The following is a 26459-nucleotide window of genomic DNA, read 5'->3' on the forward strand; positions in this document are numbered from 1 at the left end:
ATCTATCTATCTATCTATCTATCTATCTATCTATCTATCTATCTATCCATCCATCCATCTATGCCAGAAGCTGGGGCTTTTGTTTCTAGAGAGGTTGAAACTAGAAACAGAGCTAGGCAGGTCTGAGTGGGAAACATTGTGGGAGAAAGGAAGGGAATGGGAGTATAGGAAGGAAGAGAGGATGTGAAAAGGGAAATGGGGAGAGAAAATAAGAGAAGAGAGGAGAGGGAAGAAGCTAAATGGGAAGGACGAAAAGGGGGAGTATAGAGGAAGGAAAGTGAGGGGAAAGAAGAGAAGAGGAAAAAGAGGAAAGGAGAGGTAAAGAAGAAGGGATGGAGGGGTGTTTCATCCTGTGTCTTTGGAATGGCCTTGACCTCTAGCTTGTGTCACTCAGTATCCACATGCTAATACCCTTGATAACTATTTAATATCAGAGACCATATTTCTTCTCTCCCCATTGTGCCTAGTGTAGAGCTCTGCTCACAGAGAGACTTCAGTAACTCTTATTGCTGATGGGCTCAAGGTCTGGACATTTGTCTGTAATCAGTCTTTGGGGGTGGACATGACCGACAGAGGTAGGGATCTGTGGGGACAATTTGTCACAGTGTCCTAGATCAAGAAGTAGAAGGGACCTCAGAGGCTGCCTAGTTCAGCGTACACACTTTATAGATGAAGAAGCTGCTTCACAAGCTTACCCACGTGGTGAGAACTAAAAGTGGGATCTGAACTCAGGGCCTCTGATCTTGAGTCAGTGCTTTGTCCACAGAACCACAGTCACTTTCCTGTGGTTTGTGGAACAGTAGATCTTAGAGCGTCATTCTGTAAATTTGGGCACTGGAGGGTACAGAGAGGGCTTTAGGGTCGGGGTCTGGAGAGCAACATGTTTCCTAGGAATTTAGAAACAACTATGAATGTTACCTCGTAAATGTAATCAAAGAGCTCTAGGATTGTAAGGATACTAGCACCGATAAACAATCCCATCTGACCACCGATGTCCCCTGTGGAGAGAAGAGAAAAGTCCATTTTTATTTTCCCCAGGAAGGTAGCTTCTGTAGTGTATATATCCATGCTCCTCTGAGAGGATGTGATCATGTACCCTGTCTTATAATACTTTGGTAAGAATCCCCAAAGTTCTCTCTGGAGATGAAGAAACCATAATACAGAATGAGAAAGAAGACTTGGGTTATCTCCCAGGCCAGGATGAAAGTCAGGATTCATACTCGTGACTTACATGCAGTTATCATTAAAGAATCTACATTGCCTCTGTTGTTCTCTCATTGAATGAGGTCTAGATGCTCCTTCCTTTGGAGCTGACTAAGAACATATGGCAGAAACAAAAAAGGCAAACTAGGTCATCCTTTCCCCCATCCCTTACTTAGCCTTAATCACTGAATGGGTGTTGCCTCAGACAAACTGAGATCTGGGAAAGGTTTCCCAACTGAGGCCATCTCTGGTCGTCCTGATCTATGTCTGGCCACAGGACCCAGATGGCTCCAGAGGAGAAAGTGAGGCTGATGACTTTGCACAGCCCTGCCTCACTTAAATCCAATTCACTTTGCAAGTCAAGACATCACCTTCCTGGTTCGAGAATGAAGGACAAATAACAAACGTGTAATTTCCGAGTGGCCTGAGACGAATCCATAGGGGGCGGAGATGGTCTTCCAGAGGCTGGTGTCCAGTGGTCACAACGACCCTTCCTCCATGGTGAAGTTCCCTTTGGGAGTATTTATATGTATCTCTGTATACATGTGTTCCCTATAGATGGTAATATGTGTGGTGTGTGTGTATGGTTTGTGTGTAGGTGTGTGTGAGTATGTGCCTGTGTGTGTGGTGCACGTATACTATGTGTGTATATGTGTGATTGTGGTATGTGTATGTATGTGTGTGATATATACACGTGGGGTGTGTGTATCTGTGTGTGTGGTATGTGTGTATCTGTGTGTGTGGTAGGTGTGTATCTGTGTGTGGTATGTGTGTATCTGTGTGGGAGCATGTGAAGGGGAGGCGGAAGGCTCTGAGGGGCAGCACCTTCCCCTGCTGAATGATGGGCAGATGGCAGTATTGTTTGCTATTGAGGGGAGAAGGAAGAGGATGCTGCGAATGAGCCCCTCTTCCCATCGGAGCTAGCACAAACATCTTTGGCAAGCTGGATCTCAAGCTTCCTTTTCCCTTCTGTCTTTTTTAATGTAGGTGGCATGAGAACACATCATGAATTCAGCTCAGGAAATAAAGGTCAGACCCAGTGAGAGGCTTGGCAGGCGTTTCCATCTCTTGCTGGGGATGACATCTCATGAGGACAAGGGATGACGCTGGTCTCCCAGGGTGAGGAGGTCGCCTCGCCCAGAGCCGTTCCATGTCAATGCCATAGCAACCTATGTGGCTTGGCTACGAACCCCATTTACTGTTGGGAAAACTGTGCCTGGGCTGTGTTCCAGGCCTCAGCATTGGGGAGGCAAAGGGAGGAAAGAGAAGCCATCCACCTTGGAACTCAGCGGCAGGCATCTGGAGTCTCAGGCTGAGTACTGCTCAGAGCCGGTTGTAGGCATGGGGTGGGGGGGTCATCTCACATGGTGAGAGGTGGGGTGGAGGGGCCATGAAGGGCCTGGCTGTGCCCCCAACACTTCCCCTGCTCATCTCAGCGTGTGCCCCAGTTCCAGTTCCCAGCCTCAGAGCCTCGTCCTGTTGGTTTAGGCCAAACATAGATGATATCTAAGGTCAATAACATCAATGGTCTGAGAGCCTTACCCATAGCAGGCCCTTGATAAATACTTGTTGGGATCATAGGATCCTAGGGCTAGGGCCAAAAGGGACCTCAGAAGCCATCTAGTCCAGCTCCCTCATTTTACAGTTGAAGAAACTGAGGCTCAGAGTGGTTTAATGACTTGTTCAGGGTCACAAAGGTAGTAAGTGTCAGGTTTTGAATCCAGCACCCTTTACATTGGACCAAACTGCCTCCCCTCCTGGCTGGGAATCTCAGACTCTCAGAGTGGGAAGGGACCTTAGAGGCATCCCAGTTTAGCCTGTGCCTGAAAAATATCCACTGTCCCTGAGACAAGTGGCAATCCAGCCTCTGCTTGAAGACCTCAAGGGATGGGGAACTCACGACCTCCTGAAACAGCTAGGTGGGGCAATGGATAAAGCACTAAGCCTAGAGTTAGGAAGACCCGACTTCAAATCCTGTCTCATGCACTTAGTAGAGTGTGAGCCTGACCAAGTCACTTAACTTCTGCCTCACCCAAGTCCCCATCTGTTAAATTCTGTTTTCTCTGCCACAGAGAACACACTTGACTTCTCAGTCATTTTATCTTTCGTTTGGCTTACTTTCTCAGTTTTTTTTTCCTGAAGAGCAGATTTTAGGGGAAATAATAATACTGGGGACAGCTAGGTGGTACAGTAGAAAGAGTGCTAGGCCTGGAGTCTGGAAGACTCCTCTTCCTGAGTTCAAATGCAGTCTCAGAAACGTACTGGCTGTGTGACCCTGGGCAAGTCACTTCACCCTGTTTGCCTCAGTTTCCTCATGTATAAAATTAGTTTGGAGAAGGAAATGGCAAACCACTCCAGTATCTTTGCCAAGAAAATCCCAGATGGGGTCACGAAGAGTTGGACACTAAAAAAGGACTGAGTAATAACAACAAAGAATACTATTATTTCTATAGTACCTTGAGGTTTGCAAAGCATTTCACATGTTATTTCAGTCCATAACAACCTTGTGAAGTAGGTCTTATTATTGTCCCCATTTTATAGAGGAAGAAACTGAGACTGAGAGATATTAATTGATTTTCCCAGGGACATATTGCTAGTAAGTGTCTGAGGCAGGATTTGAACTCAGGTCTTCCTGATTCTAAGTCTGGTGCTCTATTCCTTGTGCCACCCAGAACACAAGGTGGGAGATGCTCATCTTCTCATGACCCCACTACAATGGAGGAAAGATTTCAGTCTGCTATTTCCCCCAGATTTCAGTGTCTAGGTCTAGGCCAGGATAAAGTGGTAGATGCAAAAACATTGGATTAAGATGCTGACCCTACAGTCAACTGGCTATGTAGGTCAAGTCTTCTCCCTCCATGTCTTCTTATGTTTCCGTTTCTCCCTCTTGAAAAGAAGTCGGACCAGGTGATCTTGGAGGCCCTTCCAAGCTCTGATAGTCCACTATGCTCTGTTCCAAAGACTGAAAGAGCCTTCACCCTTAAACATAGCAAATAGGCTCTCAAATACTTGTTAAATTGAATTGACTGGAATTCACACTGGGAGATGCTTATACAGTAAAGCCTCACTAATGTGAGGTCCACTGATTCAGAATTTGGAGTAATTTAATCTCAGTTCATCCAACACACCTTTTAAGTGCCTAGTAGATGCACTGTGTTCAGTGAGATGCACAGATAAATAAACAAGGCAATTTTGTATGAGTAAGACACATAAAATGCTTTCATCCGCTGAATTTCTAGGGTCTCAATCATATTAGGGAGTTTCAGTCTAGAATCAACAGCTGTTTTTACATGGCTTCTTTTTTCTGCTATGAATTCCAAGCCATTTATACAATAATACTTATGGTGGAAAGAGCTAGTCTGGAAATCACTGGACCTCAGCTCTAGTCCAACTAACTGTGTGGTTTTAGACAAGTCAGTGCTCCTCTCTGGGGCTCAGCTTCTTCCTCTGTGAAGGTTAGAGGTTTGATCAGATGATCTCCAAGGTCCCTCCTAGAACCAACATTCTCCACTCTAAAATTCAATGTTCTACGGTGTCTTCTAGTGCTAACATTCTATGTTCTAACATTTTATGTTGTAAGACCTCTTCTGGTGCTAACACTCTCTGTTCTAAGGCCAGCATTTCTATGTTCTAACATTCTGTGTTCTAAAGCCTCTTCTAGTGCCAACATTCTATGTTCTAACATTTCATGTTCTAAGACCTTCTCTGGTGCTAACATTCTATGTCCTAAGGTCTCTTCTAGTGTTGAACTTCTCTGTTCTAAGGCCTCTTCTAGTGCTAACATTCTGTGCCCTAACATTCTATGTTCTAAGGCCAAAATGCTAGGTTCTAGTATTCTGTGTTCTAATATTCTATATTCTAAGGCTTTTTCTTGTATTAACATTCTGTGCTCTAATATTCTATGTTCTAAGACTTCTTCTAGTGCTAGCATTCGATGTTTCAAGGCCTTCTCTAGTGCTATCATTCCATGTTCTCTCATTCTATGTTCTATTCCAGGGCTAACATTCTATGTTCTAATAGTCTATGTTCTAAGGGTGCTAACATTCTATGTTATAATATTCTGTGTCCTAGCATTCTTTGTTCTAAGGCCTCTTCTAGGGTCAACATTCTGTGTTCTGTTTCAGGACTAACATCCTATATTCTAAGACATCTTCTGTTGCTAACATTTCATGTTCTAAGGCATCTTCTAGGGCTAACATTCTATGTTCTATTCCAAGGCTAATATTATTCATTCTAACATTCTGTGTTCTAACATTCTATGTTCCAAGGCCTCTTCTAGGTCTAACATGGTACAATTTCAGCTCTCCAAAAACTGGAACAGGCTGCTCTAGATGTAGTGAGCCCCTCTTCAATGGAGGTATGTTAGCAATAGTTACTTGGCCACTTGTCCGACGTATTGCGGAAGGGGATTCTTTTTCAGGTTCAGATTAATCTAGAAAGCTGTTTGTGGGAAGGGAGGGTCTATCCAGCCTTGACATTCTTTGACTCTGTGAAAACCTTCCCTAAGTCTTCCACATTACATTGCAAACTTTTTGAGCACAGAGATAATCTTTTATCTTTATATTTTTAGTTCTTAACACAGTGCCTGGCACATAAATTCTTAAGGTGTTAAACATGTGGCCTTTGGGTTGAAATGTAATTGGGAAATATTTAGCAACATACATAAAAATGCAATCAACCATAGATAATGTTAGAAAGTGGTCTTCGAGGTCAATATGTGACCCCCAGGGATGCTTAGGTAGGCTTTGGTGACCACTTTTCTATTTGAGTTTGACACCACTGCTGTATCATACATCTGCCTTATTCCCAATAGTATTCATCTAAGTTTGAATACTTTCAGTGATGGGGAGCTTACTTCCTGTCAAAACACTTCATTTTACTTTGGGATACCTCTATTAGGAGTATTCTTTTCATATTTAACTGGAGCCCTTTTGCAAAGACCAGCATCCTGCCCAAATTCTCCTGAAATCACAGGATTCTCTAATTTATCATGTTTTTAATTCTGGATGTTTTGACATTGAGGATGGGTCCCTGTCTTTGTTATCACACACTTTCTAGGGGCCTGTGACAGGCCCTTCAAACCTGTGGTTTGAGTCTCTAAGGGAAACTGGTGTCAAATGGCCCTTTCTTCTGGACCCATGAAAACCCCAGAAACTTATGTATTTTATAGGTGCCGCTATCAAACCATGTAGCTTCTGGTGAAAGGTCAGAGCAGGATAGGGGGATGAGGGCCCTTATTTTGCCTTTTTCTGGGGGGCCCTTGCCACACAGAACTAACTCTGGGGCTTTCTGGATGTAGAAGGTCTTCATAGGTGGGAGCCTAACAGTCTGCTCTTACTTGCCCACTCTTACCTTCTCCTCCCGGGCTCCTGCCTCCTCGGGGCCCTTCTCTGGGGGCCACTATTCTTTCCCTTCAACTTCCAGAACATTAATTTGGGAGTGAAGGGTCATAGAATCAGGAAGAACTGAGTTCAAATCCTATCTCAGACATCTACTAGCTGTGTGATCCTGGGCAAGTCACAACCTGTCAGCCTCAGTTTTTTCAACTAATATAATCAATAAATAATAATAACACCCATCTCTCATGGTTGTTGTGAGCATCAAATGAAATAATACAAAAAATTCTTTGTCAACCTACATCACTATATAAATGTTAGCTTCATTATTACAGAAGGAGGAACAGGTCGCTAAAAGAAAAGTGATTTATTCACCCAAGGTCATGTAATGAGGGGGCTTGGGCAGAGGTGGGATGAGATAGCTGAGGTATCCTCAATCCCAGCTCATGCTATTCCCACCACATTACTAGTCCTTCTTTTTTGCTTTTGTTGGAGTCAATCATGGTTAAGTGACTTGCCCAAGGTCACACAACTTGTAAGTGTCTGATGCTGGATTTGAACTCAGGTCCTCCTGACTTTGAGACTGGTACTCTATCCATTGTGTCACCTAGCTCTTCCTATAACCATTCTTAAGAGGTCCAAGTGCTTAGTACATAGCTTGGCAAAAAGCAGGCATTTAATAAATGCTTGTTGACTAGCTGACTTAGAGACAAACACAAGGGTTCTCCATTTCTGGAGCTGGAAAAGGATAGTATGATAAAAATAATGATAAAATAATTCATTCATAGAGCTGTCTAAGGCTTATAGTTTTTTTCTCTTAAGTGAGGTGTGCCAATGTCAATCACTCCCATTTTATAGACTATGAAACTGAGGTTCACAAAGGTTAAGTGACTTATCCAGGGTCACACAGCTGGGAAATGTTAGATCTAGGTTTGGAACCTACATCTTCTGACTCTGGGTCCAGCAGTTTGAGTGGTACCACCTGGCAAGACATCAAAGAGATCCCTGCCTGCCCACACCGTCACCACCCACCCACCTACATCTTTGGTGAGGTTTTTAAAAAGACATGAATAGCATCTCTGACTTACCAAGTAAGGCTGCGACTTCATATGCTTTCTTCTGTTCAATTGTCTCATAATTGAGTGCTTCAAAAAATATATCCAGAACGAGAATGTTCTCTCTGTTGAAGGAATATTTAGAAGCTTATAAGCCAGCTACCCAACTCCCTTTTCTACTTTATCTCTCCCTCCCCTATTTCTGCCTGATCTGACTTGCAGGTCCCTGAGACTCTGTGGAATTGTGTCCCTAGGGGCAAGGTGGGCATCTTCCAGAGTGAGGGTAGCAAGAGAGACACTTTGGCAAGTTATTTTTTTTTGTAAGTACACATATCTTCAATACCAGAAAATCCCACTCTCTGCTTTCTGTGCCACATGGGAATTTACTCTGTGAGAAGTCAAGACTCTTTAAGTGGGACAGTAAGGGTTGAAAGCTCTTTGTGAGTGCAAACATACAGAGGGGCACTAATGCTCTGACCCAGTCTGTTCTGGAGACACAGGAGCTCCATCTTGCTTAGACTGGACAGAGATAAGGTGTTTGATACAAGCCCTATTTTGTTATTTTTTCAGTTGTTTCAGTCATGTCTGACTCTTTATGATCCCATCTGGGTTTTTTTTGGCAAACATACTGGAATGGTTTGCCATTTCCTTCTCCAGCCTGTTTGATGGATGAGGAAACTAAGGCAAGTGGGGGTTAAGTGACTTGTCCAGGGTCACAAAGCTAGTAAGTGTCTGAGACTGGATTTGAACTCACAAAGATGAGTCTTCCTGACTCCAGCACTCTATGTACTGAGCCACTAGCTGTCTACAAGTCCTATTCCCCGACCTTCCCATCCTCTCTCTCTGCTGGGAGCGAAATGGAATAAAAATGATAGTAACAACTCGCATTTATACAGTGTTTTAAGGTTTACAAAGTGCTTTCTAAATATTAGCTCATTTTATCCTTATAAAAACCTTGGGAAGTAAATGTCATTATTATTTTATAGCTGAGGAAACTGAGGTAGAGAGAAGTTACATGTCTATGGAAACAGCTCTAAATATCTTAGGCAGGATTTGAACTCAGGTCATCCTGACTCAAAGTCTAGAGTTCTAACCACTGCACCACCTGGTTGCATTCAGATGCTGGAACTTGGAACTTCATTCCCCTCTTCCCCCCAAGCATCAGGCAGGCAGTGCCTGGGCTTTTCCAGGGAGGTTTCTCATGCCAGGGGCTGTATTTAAGGAACACAAGCAACCCTGGCATGGGGGGAGGGTGCTGGGAAAGGAAGGTGTGAGTTTGGAAGGGAGCTTCTGGCAGAAATTAATCCGTCCTGTTTTGTACTAGGAAGCAGACAAGGCACCAACACACATCTCAGCAGTCAAAGTAATTGTGTTCCTGGAGAATATCTACAAAGCAGCAGGGCTTGGCAAGTCCTGCTGTTTCTTCTCTCAATAGAGTCTGCTTGCAGGGAGATTCAAAGCCCACATCTCCCAGTGAGGCTACAGCCTTGGGAGAGCAAAAAAGATTCCAGGTGGGAGGGGGGAATGGATCACCATTTCAGAGCTCCCTGGCTACTGATTGATGATATGATGCCCTAACAGCCCTTGGGGAGCATCACAGCTGAAGCCAGGACACCTTTCTCAGTTACTAGCTAGGCAACTTTAGCTTCTGAATCTGCAGAATGGGAATAATAATGTTTATACTATATACTCACAGAGAATACTTCATAAGCCTTGGGAAGACAAGAAGGGGTTGTGGTTTCTTCAGCATGGGGGAGCTCCTAATGTGGGAGCCCTTTATACCAATGGAGATTTTAGCTGATCTGGGACTTAGTGGAAGGTTAAGTGACTTGTCCAGGGCCATACTATCATATTATAAACCTTAAAGGACTGAATATATATGAATGATATGTCTTATCTTTTTTGAGAATAAGGGCACCATATTTCTTGATCTAACTTTTCCCACTTTGAAGGAAGATTTGTTTTCAGTGTCTTCTTCCAGGAGTACCCCTTTATGTCTCTTACCCATTTCCTATCTGTTTCCACCTGTCCTCTCCCTATCCCTTGCACTTTCTTTATCCATTTTACTCACGAGATATACTTTTCTGACTTGTTAAATTTCTTCTCAAGATACTTGGCCGAAGTCTTGCTGGGAATCTTCACCATGGAGAGCTCCTTATTATAGCGGGTCAGGTTACAGGGCGTCCTGCAGAGACAGTAATTACTGTCTTTTTCAGCAAGTAGACCTGGTAAGGAGATAGAGGTAGCACTCAGTTCAAATGGTGGTCACCTAGTTTTAATAGGGAACTCACTATCTTGCAGAGTGGGAAGTGGCCTTACTAGGACACTTGTTTGTGAAGACTTCTCGTCCCTGAGGGATGCTTTTATCATGCATGCATGCTCACTTATGAGATGCCATGACCTGTAATTTTCACTCTGTCCTTGGCTCCTTGAGGAGCCCTCCACAGACTCTATTTTCCCATCTCCAAAATGGGCCCTCCTGTTCTACAGGGAAACAACAGATTCCAATATGGCAGGACTGATATTGAGTACCACTGCACAGTGAATCTCCCCAGGAATCTCAAAGCCAATAAGTTTTGGGTTTTGTTTCCTCCCAACTCTTTAGCTTCTTGCAGGGGGAATGGAAGAGTTCAAGTTAGATTTACCCACCTGGAGCCTTTGCTTTGTGGCATTTGGTGCCCATGAACCAAGTGATAGATGCATTACCCATTACTCTCATCTTTGATTTTTTCTTTCTTTCCCTCTCTAATCTCCTCTGTATAGTTTTTAAAGAGGATAATAAGAGCCAGTGGGAAATCATAGGCTGTGTAGTCCAAACCCCTCATTTTACAGATATGGAAAATAAGGCCCAGAGAGGGTTTAGTGACTTGCCCAAGGGCATGAAGAGGCAGAATTTGATCTCGGTCCCTTTCATTCCAAATCCAACACTTTTTTCTCGGCATCACACTGCCTCATCCTTTGGGCAGTGTGAATTCTATCAGACTCTTAATTCAGAAAAGTTTCCAGATATTTGCCAATTGTTGTTTCCTCTCCCTTCACTCCCCAGCCCCAGCAGGCTCTCCACTGCTCTGGGGGGATCAAAACATGATTCCAGAACTATCTCCCTCTGGCTCCTAGCCACTCAGAAGTCTCCTCTGAAGCTGCTGAAAAGAGTTAGACATTGCTTAAAAATTCTCTCTGTTCATGTGTTTGCAAACTGCTTTGTGAAGTGCCGGGTGAGGCTGCTCTGGAGAGGAGAGAAATTCAGGGCCTTAGTTGGACTGCTCGTTATATCTCCCGGCAGGTTCCCCAGGTACTATCATCATTATTCCTGCCTTTCCTGGGGCCTGGACATGTGCCAGGAAGGACAAGGCTTGGGCCCTGGGACCTTATCTCATGTAAGATAACTGGGATGGAGTCCTCTTTGTGTTAAATCAATCATGTAAAAAGCTGATTCTACTTCTTCATAATGTGCCATCTTTTATGTCTGAAGGTGACCCTACTACCATCAGTACAGCTTGTGACTCAAAATGGCTTTTTTCCAGATCTTTCTCAGTTTCTCATTTCCCCCTCTACTTCCCCATCCTCTGTTTCTTAGTCTTCTCTCCTCCGATGGGTCCTCTCTCCATCCCCTTTCTTCCCATCTCTTAACCTTCTTTTGATTCCCCAAATCTGTAGTTCTCTTCTTTTAATTTCCCTAGATCTCTCCACTCCTATTCTCACATTAGTCCTTAGACATTACTCTTCACCATCACCTCTTTTTCCTCCTCATCTTCTCTCCTTCCCCAAGTTCTAACTTCATTTTCCATCTTCTCTTCATCTCTTGGTTCTCTCCCCATCTTTTTGTCCTCACTTTAATCTCCATTTTTTCCATATTATAGCCCTTCCTCTTTCTATTTACCATTTATTAACTAACTAATTAACCAACCAACCAACTAACTAAGTTTCTCACTGGATCCTTAGTTCACTATCTTCTATCTCCTGGTCATCATTTCTTTCTATCTTTCCATCTTCTAATTCTTCCTATTTCTATTTGCTACCCTCTCTCCATCATCTGGCCCTCTCTCCACCCTCAGTTTATGCTCTAGTTCATGGACTTCTCCCCATCCAATGAGTTTTCTCCACTCCCCATTATCTCTCCATCATCCGGCTCCTGGCCTTCTCTCCACTTGCCATCATCTGGACCTCACTTCACTATTTAGCTCATGGCCATTTCATCATCTGATGAGTTTTTCTACTGTTCAGTCTCTCTCCAACACCTGGACCTCTCTCCTCTTTCCACCTCTTTCCACTCCCCATCACCTCTCTCTATCCCTTGGCTCTCTCTCTATTAATTCTCTCCTCATTCTTCATCCTTTCCCCATCTCCTGGCCTTTTCCCATTCCTCCCCCCTTCCCCTTTCTCATTTCTATAAGATTTGTCCCATGGAAAGCCCAGTTGCTCAGAACCCTCATTCCTGGCCTTGTTCCACTGTTCAAAAAGAAGGGAAGTCTCTTTCTCCTTCCTCTGAGAGAAATACATAGCATAGAGTACTGACCTAAGGCTGGCTCCGCACATTCCTTGTGCTGCTCTGGGGTACAGAAAGGGGCATCCCCTGCATGGACAGAAAACAATGGTAAAACAACTCAGAAACTTGCATGTGATTCTGTCTCTGCCACAGGACCATTCAGAGAAGAGAAGAGACCTTTCTTAGATTGCACAGCCAATAAGTAGGTGAGGAAGCATGAAAATATGCTTTCTAATAATAATGACAAATCACACCATGCTTGAAGGCAGGGTTCTTTATGTTTCATGTCCCCTGGACACCTTTGGAAGTCAGAGAAGCCTATGGATCCCTTCTCAGAAGAATGTTTTTAAATGCATAGGATTACAAAGGAAACCAATTATAATGAAATGAGATTATTAAAATATTAAAAAAAGGTCACAGACTCCAAGAACCTCTGCTTTTGGGTCTACAGGGGGGAAGAAAACAGGAATTTATATAGTACCTACTATGTGCCAGCAGAGTGCTAAGCACTTTACAAATATTATTTCATTTGGTCCTCACCACAACCCTGTAAATTAGGTGCTGTTATCACCCCCATTTTAAAGCTGGGGACACTGAGGCAGACAGAGGTGATGTTACCTGACCTGGGTCATGCAGCTAGCATCTGAGGCTGGATTCAAATCCAGATCTTCATGACTCCAGCTTAGCTCTCTATCCATTGCATTGCCCCGCTGCCTCTACAGAGTGCTCCCCCCTTCCCCACTGCCCTGAAAGCACAAGTTTTTGTAGAGTTCTTTTATAAATGAATCCATTTTTGACTTTTGGGCCTAGCACAGTGCTAGGCACGAGTGGGCATTTATTAAGTGCGTGTGGATGAGGTGATGCTCTCAGCTAAGAGCCTCTATGGATGGCATCAGTCCAGCCATGTGCATTAGCTGTTAATAGACTGCATCTTGGTTAAAAAAAGGAAAGCAATCCAGAGAGTAGGATGTTTCTAAGCTACTGGCATGTTCAGTCTGTGCCCTACGATGATGGACTCTATTTTCCAATTTGTCTGATGTTCTGGTCTTATGTACCCAGAGCCTCTGATTGGCAACAACTTGGGGAAAATGAATTCAGGGTGCCAGGGTCCAGGAGTTCATGGAGGGATGAGGTGCCAACAGGAAGCAGAAAGCCCCTCCCTGTCCCACCCTGACCCCTGGAGGTCACTGACCTGGCATGTGAACCATCCGGCAGTTACAGTTCTCCACAATGTAACGGGTTTCACAGTCAATCCTACAAGCCGTGATACTGTAAACAGGAAAAAAGTCGAGTCCCATCTCTGAAGATCGGCATTCTCCCCAAGGAGGCGGCAGGTATGTGAGCTGGAAGAGAGGAAGGAAGTGGACACTGGTTAGTGCTGAAGGGCACAGGTGTTCTCAGGACCTGAGGTTATCAGGGTATTATGAAGAAAAATGAGAGTTCTGATTCCATCTCTAGTAACTCCTGGGATGATCAGAGATGAGTTGTCTAACCTCTCTCAGCCTCAGTTTCCTCATCTGTGAAATGAAGAGTAAAATATGTGTAGGACGGCTTCATGAGGCTGTAATGAGGTAATGTATGTCCAGCGTTTTGCAATCAGGATGGAATTAGAATTGACTGTTTCATTCTTTGTACTCCTTTGTCTAGCACCTAGCTCAGAACCCGGCACGTCGTGAGACTATAATCAATTCTTGTTGGTTGATTAACTGATAGATATGTAAGTACTATAGAAATGTCAGTTATGGGGTGGCTAGGTGGCACAGTGAATAGAGCACCAGCCCTGGAGTCAGGAGGACCTGAGTTCAAACTGGCCTCAGACACTTAACACTTACTAGCTGTATGACCTTGGGCAAGTCACTTAACCCCAATTGCCCTGCCTCCCCCCCCCAAAAAAAAAAACAAAAGAAAAGAAATGTCAGTTATTACTATTAGTACTGAGACTCAGTGACTTTCCCAGGTCACCCAGGCAGTAATAGCTAGAACTAGAACACAGATTTTCTGATTCTAAGTCCATTGGCATATTCAGAAGACAACTAAGGAATGACTTCAGGCTGCTTAGCAGAATTTCATCAGACATGTTGACTTCCCACTGCCTGATTTGAACAAAGTCCAAATTCCTTACTGTGGCATTTAAGGCTTTTCATAATCTACTTTCATTCTACCTTGCCACTATTCCCCTTTCTTTTATGTTTTGCTTTAGCCAACTAACTCATTTTCTTTTTGGTCCCAGGACTCTTTGACACACTAAGAATTATAAGGACCCCCCAATAACTTTGTTTATGTAGGTTATATACATATATATATATATATATATACACTGATATTTACCATAGTAAAATTAAAATGTTTTGCTATTATTATGAAAATAGTTTTGTCCTCAGGCACACCCTGAGTTTTAGAGACCCCCAGTGGTCTCCAGCCCCGAGCACTTTGAGAACTGTAAGTACTCCACCTTGCCCACACCCACTTTTGTGCCAGGGGACCGGGGCTGCTGAACTCTTGCACTGCCTATTCACAGACAAAAGCAGTGACACACACACATATATGTATGCATATATAATATATAGTATATATACAAACTGTATATGTTCAACCATATATACATATGTATATATGCAAATGTATATATGGTCGTATATACAATATATAAATAAAATGTATATAAATTATGTATCACATATATGATATACATTTTATATAAATTTATATATACAAATGTATATTTAATATATAAATAAACATATATAAATACATATATAAATACAATTTTATTGTATTTCATTTTTTGTCAGTCAACAAGCATTTAATAATAGCTAGCATTTATGTAATATTTTTAAGTTTGTGATTTGATACTCATAACGACTTGAGTGGTAGATGCTATGATTGGCCCCATATGACAGATGAGGAAATTGAGGCTGAGAGAGCTTGAGTAATTTGTCTAGGCTAGAGTGCTGAACTTGGAATTAAGAAAATCTTGGTTGAAATCACTCCTCAAATACTTATTAGCTTTGTGATACTGCACAAATTACTTAATCTCTTGAGACTCATTGTCCTCATCTGCAAAATGGGAATGGTAAAAATTGCACCTACTTCTCAGGGTCAATGTGAGAAATGAATGAGATAATTTTATATGAAGGGCTTTGAAACATAAAACTCTGGGCTCTAGTAGGCAAGTTTTACCTGGAATGTTGATATATTTTTGGTTCCAGCTACTTTTTACTCTCCCAACCCCCTCCTCCTATAAAGCTTGATTGGGACAACCAAGGAAGCCATCTGTCATCCTCTGGCCACAGGAACCACATTTTCTAGGTTGGAACTGATACATCTGAAATTTTAGGTGCACACCAATCACATCGTGAACTCCAAAGCTGCAGACAGCTGGGTCTCAGTACATGGCCCAGGGTTTGGCACATAGTAGGCACTTAATAAATGTTTATTGACTGACCATGAACAAGCTACTTAATTTCTTCAAGGATCTGTCTTTTCCTCTAATGCTATATGTCTTATTATGTCAACCACCCAACCAACCACCCACCCACCCAAGCAACCACCCACCCACCCACCCAACCAACCACCCAACCACCCACCCACCCAACCAACCAACCAACCAGCATTTACTAAGTGCCTACCATTTACCAGGCACTGTGCAAGGCACTGGGGATACAAATACAGTGAATGAAAGAATCCTTCTTCTCAAGGAGCATACATTCTCATGGGGAAGCCCACAAGGACATGTACAAGCATATACACAATAAACACAAATAAATTCAAAGTAGTTAAATACAAGGCAGTGATGTGGCCCTTGCTGGATAGAGCACCAGCCAGGGAATCAGGAAGACTCATCTTCATGCGGTCAAATCTGGCCTCAGATACTTACTAGTTGCGTGACCCTGAACAAGTCACTTGACCCTGTTTGCCTCAGTTTCCTCATCTGTAAAATGAGCCGGAGAAGGAAATGACAAACAACTCTAGTATCTTGACCAAGAAAACCTTAAGTGGGGTTATGAGGAGTTGGACACAACTTAAAAATGACTGAACGACAAGGGTTAAATACAAAGTAGTTTGGAAGGACAGTACTAGTTGGGGAGGGGAATCAGGAGAGGCTTCATTTAGAAGGTTGTGCTTGAGTTCTCCTTTGAAGCAATGGAGGGATCCTATAAGGGGGAGACGAAGAGGGAGGGCATTCTAGGTGTGGGGGATGGCCTGAGTAAAGACATGGGGATGGAAGATATCTATCATGTGTGAGGACCAGGGAGAAAACCAGTTTGGCCAGACTGCAGGTTTCTAAGGGTTGTCCCCCCTTTAGCCATCTGGTTCTTCGTTACAGTCTCTCTGTAGGGGCCTTCCACACCTTTCTGTTCTCCCTGACAAGCCACTGCAGCTCTTTTCATTTGTTTCCTTGAGTGATCCAAGTGAAAACTTTCAATCTGGCTCACCCAGATGGAGGGGTTGCTATCGGAGACTGAGTTTATGGGGCTGGTTTTTATTCTGATGTTTTTATTGCAAACGTGTGGGTTGATTTAAGCAAGTCTACAAAGGATGGTATTGTGTTTGCTTCCGGAGGCTCCTTTCTGACATCCTGCTCAATTAGGACAAAACCCAAATCCATCAGTGAATAATGGAGGCATCAATGGCAAACCAGTTAGGACTGGCACCTTGGGAGCACCTGCCTCATGTCAAGATTTATTTCCTCAGGAGAAGCCACAGACCAGCCCATACTCTGCCCTGTTGGAGCATTTAATTTTTGAAGTAAAAAGAGTGGAGACTGACCCAGCACCAGAAACTATGATTGAACATGAATCTTTTTACACTGACTGGGTCTCAAGGAACTGCTGACCCTGCAAGTCTCGGTAAATCAGAAAAAGCTTAAAGAAACACCAAGCCAGTCACTGCTCCCCTGTGATGTGCCCTGGGTACCTGAAACAGCAAAAAGAGAGAAAGCCAACAAATGGAAGGAACCCATTCACATTACAGAAAGAGTTTTCATTTCACAAATGGATTCTAGGTTCCTTTAAGTAGCAACTTATCAACGGGCAGTTTCATATTTGAATGATTTGAACCATGACCCACTAATCAATCAGAAATTAAAATTAAATATCTCTGGCGATAGTAAATGGGAAAATAGCATTTGTTTATAGAAATTTCATTTACATAAAACTTGGCAAGAAATCACCTTGTGGTTTCTTGTCTATTTTGTATAGGAGGTTTCATGGTATAGTAGAAAGGACACTGGCTTTGGAGTCAGAAGACCGGAGTTCAAATCTCACTACTGGTGATTACTATTTGTGTGACTTTGAACAAGTCATGTAGACTAGTTGGGTGTCAGTTTCCTCATTAGTAAAATGGCAGAGGCGGACTAGATAAACTCGAAGTTTCTTTTCAGCTCACTTAGTGGGGAAAGTTTAGTAGTCTTGAAGACTGTTACAGAAATGTAAATTTTTAAGATCTTCCCTGCCCCTAAGCCCTTTGATAGCCTTAAGTGCACCTGGAGCTTGTGGTGGGAGGCTTGTTTTTCAGGAGATACTTTGTGATTGGGGTGGGTCAAGACTGAGCAAGAAGAAGGCTATATAATCCCTGATGTGAGGCGTTGTTTTGGGGCTCACTTTGAGAAGTGTTGTGTGATTTGATCAGACAAGACTCTGGGCAGCCGTTGAGCCCCTGGTTTTGAAAACCCAGATGTTGATGCTTCCCTCTCTGGTAACTGACTAGGTATAGATGTAATGGTTGGACAGGTGGAGACCTGTCTTCTTGAAATGTTTCTGTCTTGTAATTTCTGCTTTTAACCTCTGTATACTCTGAAGTTCAGGGTGCAGACTTTTCCCCCTGAACTAGGTAAATGATACGTTTGATTGATTAAAGCAAGATTGTTACCCCATTTTGAGTTGCTCTCCTTTAGAAAAGCAGATCTAAGAACCTGTGTTGGCAGCCACCCTGGGGATGCTGGGGTGGGTTGCTGCTACAAAGAGAGAAAGACTGTGTGTGACCCTGGACAACTCGCTTCCACCTTATAATGCCTAAAACAACTCTTTAAGATCATAAGTTGCAGAAAAAGTGCTGATCTGAATGGGCAAAAGAAATTTCTTCATCCAGGAATTTCTTATACTAATGAAATCTGAGGTCCAGTGCCTACTCCAGGGGTGGGGGAAACCTGTGGCTTCAAGGCCACATGTGGCCCTCTAGGTCCTCAAGTGCAGCCCTTTGACTGAATCCAAATTTCACAGAACAAATCCCCTTAATAAAAGGATTTGTTCTATAAAGCTTGGACTCAGTCAAAAGGCCACACCTGAGGACCTAGAGGACCACATGTGGCCTTGAGGCCACAGGTTCCCCATCCTGGGACCTTGTCTATGGGTATATGTATTATTTCTCCCCTAGATGTAAGCTCCTTGAGGGCAGGGAATATTTCATGTTTGTATTTGCAGTCCTAGAACATGTCACATGAATGAATGAAGCATGTGGCTTTAAAAATGCTTGTGAAGAATAAATCCATCATGTAAGTTGACAGTGTCTGATATTATGCTGGATGTGCACAATATTTCACTTATTTGGAATAATCTATTTTCATAGTTGACTGCTTTATTGTTATGATTATTATTGGATTAACTCTATCATTTTATTGGTGTGTGGAGCTCCATCTGGCAACACAGCTTAAAGACACTCTTTTGGGCAATGAGAAGTTAAGTGATTTGCTTGGGTGAAACAGTATTTGTCAGAGGGAGGATTTGAACTCAGGGCTCCCAGATTCTGAAGCCAGCTCTCTATCCAAGTCAGGCCACCTCTCTTGGATGCATTTTCGTTTGTTTAGATTTTTCTTTTTGGTCTTTTTGGAGGGGGGGAAGGCAGGGCAATTGTAGTTAAGTGACTTATCCAAGGTCACACAGGGATGTATTTTTGAATATCTTGATTACTAGGGCCTAGCCAAGTAGAGTCCATTGAAGGCCTAGAGGGTGTTGGGGCCAAATGCCTCTGTCTACTCTACATCCCAGACCCTTCTCTATCCTACTCTGTTCTTTCTTTGGGTCTGTGAACCCGATTTCCTCAGCTTTGTTGTCTTAGACTAACCCCTTTCTCATTTCTCAGGCTTTGAGCTCCTGGTTTCTCAGAACAGCTGCGACTCCCAGACACTTTATCCCCATCAGCCACTGTTTGATCACTGCTTCCCAGTGCCAAGCACCTGAACTGAGTTGGGTCATGTTGAGTGTCTCCCACAGCTGACATGTGCTGGCCCCAGCCGGGCCCTGGCTGCTCTAGATTATGCAGCCAAAGTACTTATGGCACCAGGCACTGGCTGGCATCCCTGGCTCCCTAGGTTTATGGAGATAACTCTGATTGTTATTACATCTTGGGCCCCGGACTTACTGTCCAGGGCAGTGCAATTACAGGAAAATCAGTGGGAAAGAGCATTTCATTTTTGCAAAGCAAAATCCTTCCCTCCCTCCTCCCATCTTTCTTTTTCCACCACTAAAGGTTAAAGTCATTTGAACTGCACATAGAAAATGCCTGTAATTGATGCTGCCCTGAAAGTTAGGGAGACCACTGTCAACCTGTGTCATTCCTATCTACCCTGTTAGAACTCACCAGGGTAAGGAAGGCACAGGAGCCAAATATCATAACAATAACTTTCATTTACATGGCAGTTTGAAAGCACTTTACACTTCTCATTTGATCCTTAAAATTACTCTGTGAGGTAGGTGCTGTTATTACCATCCCTACTTTGCAAAAGTGGAAACTGAGGCTGAAAGAGGTTAAAAAGATTACACAGCTAGTAAGAGTCTAAAGCTAGATTTGAACTGAGGTCTTCCTGATTCTATTCATTCTACCACCTAGTCTCCTGATACTTCCTTCTGGGTGTGTGGCTTTGCAGAAGAGCCCAGAATGTTCAGGGATCATCTTGGTGCCCCTGAAAAGGAAAACCCCAAACAGAACTAAGAGAGCCCTCTGGTCACTTAACTCTCTGGTTTGTCCACTGGGCTGGGGGGAGCAATGGCATTTCAACTCTTTTCTCTCCATGGTCCCATGTCAGGTGCTAAGTAGCCATCTGGAATCAGCCTTTCCTACTAGAGCCAACCTCACATGAATCAAGCTAATGAGGAAGCATTCCCATTCCTGAAATCAGAAAGAAGACCTGGGTTCCAATGTCACCTCCTTTGACGTTGTGTGACTTTGGCAAGGTCAGTTTCCACATTTCTAAGGGCAGCTAGGTGGCGCCATAGTGCACTGAGCTTAGGGTCTAGAATCAGGAAGACTCATCTTCCTGAGTTCAAATCCAGCCTCAGACACTAACTAGCTGTGTGACCCTGGGCAAGTCACTTCACCCTGTTTGCCTCTGTTTTCTCATATGTAAAATGAGCTAGAGAATGGTATTTTTTGCCAAAAAAAAATCCCAAATGGGGTCATGAAGAGTTGGACATGACTGAAAAATGACTGAAAAAAAAACCACACCAAATCAGTTCTGATACCTCAGATTCTGTATCTGTAAAATAGTAGTATATACTGAATGCTGGACGAGATGATTTCCAAGGCTCCTTCCTGCCCTAGGTCTAAAATCAAAACCATTTCTAGCACCCATTAATTCAGATGGCTTTGCAAATGAAGATGTAGGTAGTGTACTCTAAGCTAGCCTACTGCAGTGGAAAAAAGCACCGGCTTTGGAGTCACAGGACCTGCATTCCACGCCTCTGAGGCTTATCGACTGTGTGACCTTGGCCAAGTCATCTCACTCCCCGAGCCTCAGTTTCTCCATCTGTAAGACAAGGACATTGTACTAGCTGTTCTTTGAAGTCTTTTCCAGTGTTGAATCAATCCAGCGTTTGATTCAACCTTGTGCCTCAGTGAAGAATAAGGCCTAATCTTTGCCTTTAAGGAATTTATCGTCCAGAAGAGGGAGACATCTCTGTCCCAAGTGTTTTTAATGGAGTATTTGTGACTGACCTGGGATTAAGCCTTCAAAACTTGTGCTGCTCTGCCATAGTTGGATACACTGTGCCTTGACCTCAACGTGGTGATGCCCTTTTGGTCCTCTTTGACTAGCAACCAACCAGTCTGTGACTTGGTGGTCCTAAAGCAGGCACGTGTGTTCTTGGTATCCTCCCCAGGCTGCCTAGTCTAGGGCTTTGTACACGGGGGTGTTTTATATACACGGCCGAATGAGCAACTGATGCACAGTGTCCTGGTCATTGGATCGATGAACAGACACTTATTAAGTACTTATGGTGGTGCCAGGCGCTGTACTGAATTGGGGAAATAAAGACAAAAGCGAAACAGTCCCTGCCCTCAGGGAGCTTACTTTCTAATGTGGCATGCACAGTGTGCATGCATGCGCACACACTTTTCCCTGTATCTTATCTATCTGTCTGTCCGTCTGTCTGTCCATCTTTCTGTCTGTCTGTCCGTCTGTCTATCTGTCTGTCTATCTGTCTATATGTCTGTCTGTCTGTCCATCTAATCTTTATAATATCTGTTCATCTGTTGTTCAGTCATATCTGACTCTCTGTGGTCTCTTGTGGGATTTTCTTGGCAAAGATCTTAGAGTGATTTGCCGTTTTCTTCTCCAGCTCATTTTACAAATGAGGAAACTGAGGCAAACTGGGTGAAGTCACTTGCCCAGGGTCACACAGCTAGCAAGTGTCTGAGGCTGGATTTGAACTCAGGAAGATGAGTCTTCCTGACTCCAGGTCTGGTACTCTATGCACTATGGTGCCACCTAGCAGCCCATCTAAAAATACAGAAATAGGGCAGCTAGGTGGTGCAGTGAGTAGAGCACCGGCCCTGGAGTCAGGAGGACCTGAGTTCAAATCCAGCCTCAGACACTTAACACAAAAACTAGCCATGTGACCTTGGGCAAGTCACTTAACCCCAAGTCTCTCCAAAAAGCAAAAAAACAAGCAAACCCCCAAACAACAAAAAAATAAAAATACAGAAATGTTTATAAATCTGTATCTCAGATAGGGATAAGATGCATAAATAGTAGATGGAAGGTAATGTCAGAAGGCATTAGTAGTTGGGGGCCTAGGAAAGGCCTCCTGAAGAAGACGGTCTTTGAGAAGAGCCTTGAAGAAAAGCCAGAGTGCGTAAGAGCCAAAGGGAGAGCATTTCAGGCATGAGAGACTATCAATGCAAAGGCAGAGAGAAGGGAGGTGGCAAGTCCTGTGAGGAGCAGTAAGTGGGCAGTAAGGCTGACCCATACTATGCATGTAGAAGAATAACATGGAAGACATCAGGACGTGAAGAGCTTTCAATGAAAACCAAAGAGTTTTATGTTTGATCCAGAATACATCATAGGCTACCACATTCAGTTCAAGGATAAGAATCCCCCAACCCGCCTGCCCTCCCTCTCATACAGCCACATGCACCCATCTGTGTATTGCTAACAGTCCATTATAATCACGTTTTCATCTGGATACAATTTCTGGGACACGTGTTATTGATGCATTCAGCAGCATTGTTAACATTTTCAGAAAACTGCCTCAGCCTGTCATTTGTCTGTGAAATGTTGAGTGGAGAAGTGTTCTTCTGGCAGTACCAGTGAAGGAGTGGGAGCTGCCATTCATGGGGCTCCAGATCATGAATCTGCCTTGGCAGCTTTCTTCTTCCTGGTCAAGGGAAATCTTATCCCACTTGTAGCACAAATGATGTTAAAGGGATCATGGACATCAAGCCCCCGTTTATGTGACAGTGAGTGCTTGCTAGTTCTCAGTACTATGGGGAGAAGCTTACAGCACCCCGATGGAGTGTAAGCTCCTTGAAGGCAGGAACTGCTTCCTTTTTGTCTTTTTCTTGAACCTAGCACAGCTTTTTGTATATAGTAGGCTTGATGGTTGATCAAAAGCGTCCCAACCCACCCTCATTCCAATAGAATATAAAAGTTCTTTGAGGCCAAGGACCATTTCACTCTTGGTCTGTGTATCGTTCAGTCACTTTTCAGTCATGTCCAACTCTTTGTGACCCCATTCGGGGTTTTCCTGGCAAAGAGACCAGAGTGGTTGGCCATTTCCTTCTCCAGCTCATTTTGACAGATGAGGAAACTGAGGCAAACAGGGCTAAGTGACTTGCCCGGGGAGACAAAAGCTAGTAAATGTCTGAGGCCAAATTTGAACTCCAGATCTGGTGCTCTATCCACGGCACTAGCTAGCAGACCATTTAGGGAATCAGAGGAGGCTTTCACTAAGGAATCAGGCAGGCTGGTAATTTGTAAAGCTTTATGCCTTTATTGTAGATTTATTTTAAAACACACAGTCATCCAATACCTAAAATAAATATCTTGGGAAAGAGGCATTAAATAATCAAATAAAGAGGTGGCTCTTTTCTTGGTCAAGGCAAACCCCATGTGTAGGCACAAGTGACCCCATTCCATCCATCTCTAGCACAAAGCCCCCTTTATTTCCCCTTATCTTTCAATAATCTCCAGTCTCTTCCTATCTTCCAGCTCTTTCCCTACTGCTCATAAACATGTCCCTATCTCCCCAATCCTCAAAGTACCCTCATTTGACCCTTCCCTTCCTGCTAATTATCGTTCCACATGTCTCTTCCCTTTTGTGGCCAAAGTCCTCAAGAGTTTACAATCTACAATCTACTGTGGTTTTATCTATAATAGGTGCCCCCATTTCCTTTCCACATGCATTCTTCTTTACTCTTTGTGTTCTGGCTTCTGACCTCATCATTCATCCCAAACTACTCTCTCCAAAGTCACTAAGGGGAATAAGCATTTATAAGGTGCCTACTATGTGCTAGGCATGGTCCCAAGTGCTTTTTACAAACATTATCTTATGTGACCTTCATAATATATAATATATATATATAAATATATATATATAATATATAAATATATAATATATAAATAATGTGACCCTTCAATTGTTTTTCAGTCATGTCTGACTCTCTGTGACCTCATTTTTGTGTTTTCTTGGCAAAAGTACCAGAGTGGTTAGGCATTTCCTCCTCCATCTGATTTTACAGATGAGGAAACTGAGGCACACAGGGTTAAGTAACTTGCCCAAGGTCCCACGGTGTCTGAAGTCAGGTTTGAACTCATGAAGATGAGTCTTCCTGACTCCAGGCCTGGAAATCTATCCATTGTACCACGTAGCTGGCACCCTGAGAGGAAGGGGATATAATATTCTTATATTACAGTTAGGGAAACTGAGGTAAATAGAGGTTGCTTGCTAAGGTCACATAGGTGGCTAATGTCTGAGGCCCAAAGTGAACTCTGGTCTTTTTGCCTCCAAGCCCAATGCTGTATTCATGCTGCCTGGCTGCCTAATCTCTTAATTGCTAAATCTAATAACATTTTCTCAGTTCTCACCCTTTCTGATCTCTGTGAAGACTGACACTATTGATCACCCTCTTCTCCTTGACACTCTTTTATCTCGGTTTAAATGACACTACCTTCTCCTCATTTTTCTCTTGTCTAAGCAGTTCTTCTCTATCTCATTTACTGGGTCTTCATCCATGCCCCTGGCCATGGAGGTTCCCCTGTGGTCTGTCCTGGGTCCTCTTTTCATCTCCTTCTATAATATTTCATTTATGATCTCATCATCTCCTCTGGTTTAAATGATCATTTTTTCTGCAGATGACTGTTGGATCTACTTACACAGCCCTGACATCTCTTGACTTGCAGGCTTGCCTGTCCAACTGCCTATTAGACACCTCCAACTGGATATCCCATAGACATTCAATGGGGAATGATAGTCCCAAAGTGGAATGAGTTCTTTTAAGCGGAACGAGGAAGATCTTGTCCTGGAGGTCTTTAAGCAAAGTGCAGGGGACCACTTTGGGGGTATTTGAAACTTCCTACCTGTCCAGGGAATCTTTCATTCACAAATAGGGATGGGGATGGTCTGCACTATCAGACCAGTTAAGGTATGGCAAGAAGCAAGGATGACAGTGACCTTCCTAACAGGAGTGCATTAAGGGTCATGGATGTAACCTGGAAAGCATCATGTGTAGGTGTGCATGCATGAGTGTGTGTATGTGTCAGGGATGGCTGTTCTGGGTAACAATAAAAAAATGATTTCAAATGATAAGGTCCTTGAGAGGTTACAAAGTACTTTGTACTCTGTGAGATAAGTTGTACAAGTGATAAATTTTATCTTCATTTTCTAAATGAACTTGACATTTACAGAGCTGAAGAAACTTGTTCAAGGTCACACAACTAATGACCAAGCTAGCACAAGAATCTAGGCCTTCTTCTTCCAAGACCATAGCTTCTTGAGGGCACAGGTTATTTCATTTTGTTTTCCATGCCCCTAGAACCTAGAAAAGTATCTGGAACACATTGAGTGCTTAACAAATAATAACTAGGCAGCTAGGTGGCATAGTAAATCTAGCCTCATTCTCTGACTAGCTGTGTGGTCCTAGGCCCTTTCTGCCTCAGTTTCCTCATCTGTAAAATGAGGATAATAATAGCACCTACCTTTCAGTTATTGTAAGGATCAAATGGGACAATATTTATAAGGCACTTTGCAAGCCTCAACATGCTATATAAATGCTGTAGCTGTTAGCTATTAATAAATGCTTATTAATAGATAGCTTGATTTCCATTAGGAATTCTTTCTCATCCTTTTCCTGTGCTGCCCCTCCTCAGGTCCCTATGACTACATTCAGAGACAGTTCCCTTATTATTTTTCTTTTTAAAGAAGAGACCCTTCATTTCCTGATTCACTATCTCCAACTCATGGCTGTCGTTTCATGAAGCTGGAGGTCTGGACCAATGATTAGTGCATGAGCTGAAAAGGACAGAGAAGAAAAAGAAGTCAGAGAATCTTCCCTAAGGGTAGTAGCAATTAAAGTTGAACTTCAAAATGACCTAAGAATAGGTGACCCAATCTATGGAGGCATAGATAAAGTACACGCAAATCACATGCAAATATACTCAGCATTTCCTTAACATTTATAACTGGCTATGCCTCCTGGGAAAATTCTAGAAGGGACCACTGACCTGAATCAAGAAGTCAGCTGGAAAGAGGTAAAACTTTTGCAATATACATATGTATGTGTATGCACACACACATTATATGTATACACACAAATTCTTCTAAGAGACTTAGCCTTTTAGTTGGCAAAATGCAGAATTGATTCTTGCCATCCTGACAAAATGGAATTTGCTGTGTATCTTCTCATGTGTGCTTGTAATATCACAGAGTGCCAGATGCAAACTGTTAGTCATCTTTAGCTAAGAGAGGGCCCCAGGTGCTTCCCACTGCGTTACAGAGGAGAATAAGTAATCACCCTCTGAAATTGTGTTGGCTGGTTCTCTGAGGCTGATCCATGGACTGCTCACCCCTTTGAGATGGAGGTGAATAGCTTTGGCATATGAAGCAACTTCAAGTAACAGTTATACATTTATTTATCTCCTACCCATTTCCAAAAGAATATGATATA

At 43.2% G+C, this 26459-nt stretch overlaps 1 protein-coding gene across 1 annotated transcript in view; it reads right to left on the reverse strand.

The window, feature by feature from the left end:
- The window catches only part of ASIC2 (acid sensing ion channel subunit 2), a 370223-nt gene that overhangs the window by 8219 nt on the left and 335545 nt on the right, over positions 1-26459 (reverse strand). Inside the window, exons 4-8 of the mRNA XM_069089922.1 lie at positions 13273-13423; positions 12111-12167; positions 9666-9819; positions 7628-7719; positions 919-998 (exon numbers count right to left, since the gene is read on the reverse strand). Of these exons, the coding sequence (XP_068946023.1) occupies positions 919-998; positions 7628-7719; positions 9666-9819; positions 12111-12167; positions 13273-13423 (534 nt within the window). The remainder of the gene's footprint in view (positions 1-918; positions 999-7627; positions 7720-9665; positions 9820-12110; positions 12168-13272; positions 13424-26459) is intronic.

This window comes from Petaurus breviceps, unplaced genomic scaffold (genome assembly GCF_028583685.1).
Source record: "Petaurus breviceps papuanus isolate PSGF00001 unplaced genomic scaffold, PetGlider_PUasm1.0 186, whole genome shotgun sequence".
Taxonomy (NCBI): Eukaryota; Metazoa; Chordata; class Mammalia; order Diprotodontia; family Petauridae; genus Petaurus; species Petaurus breviceps.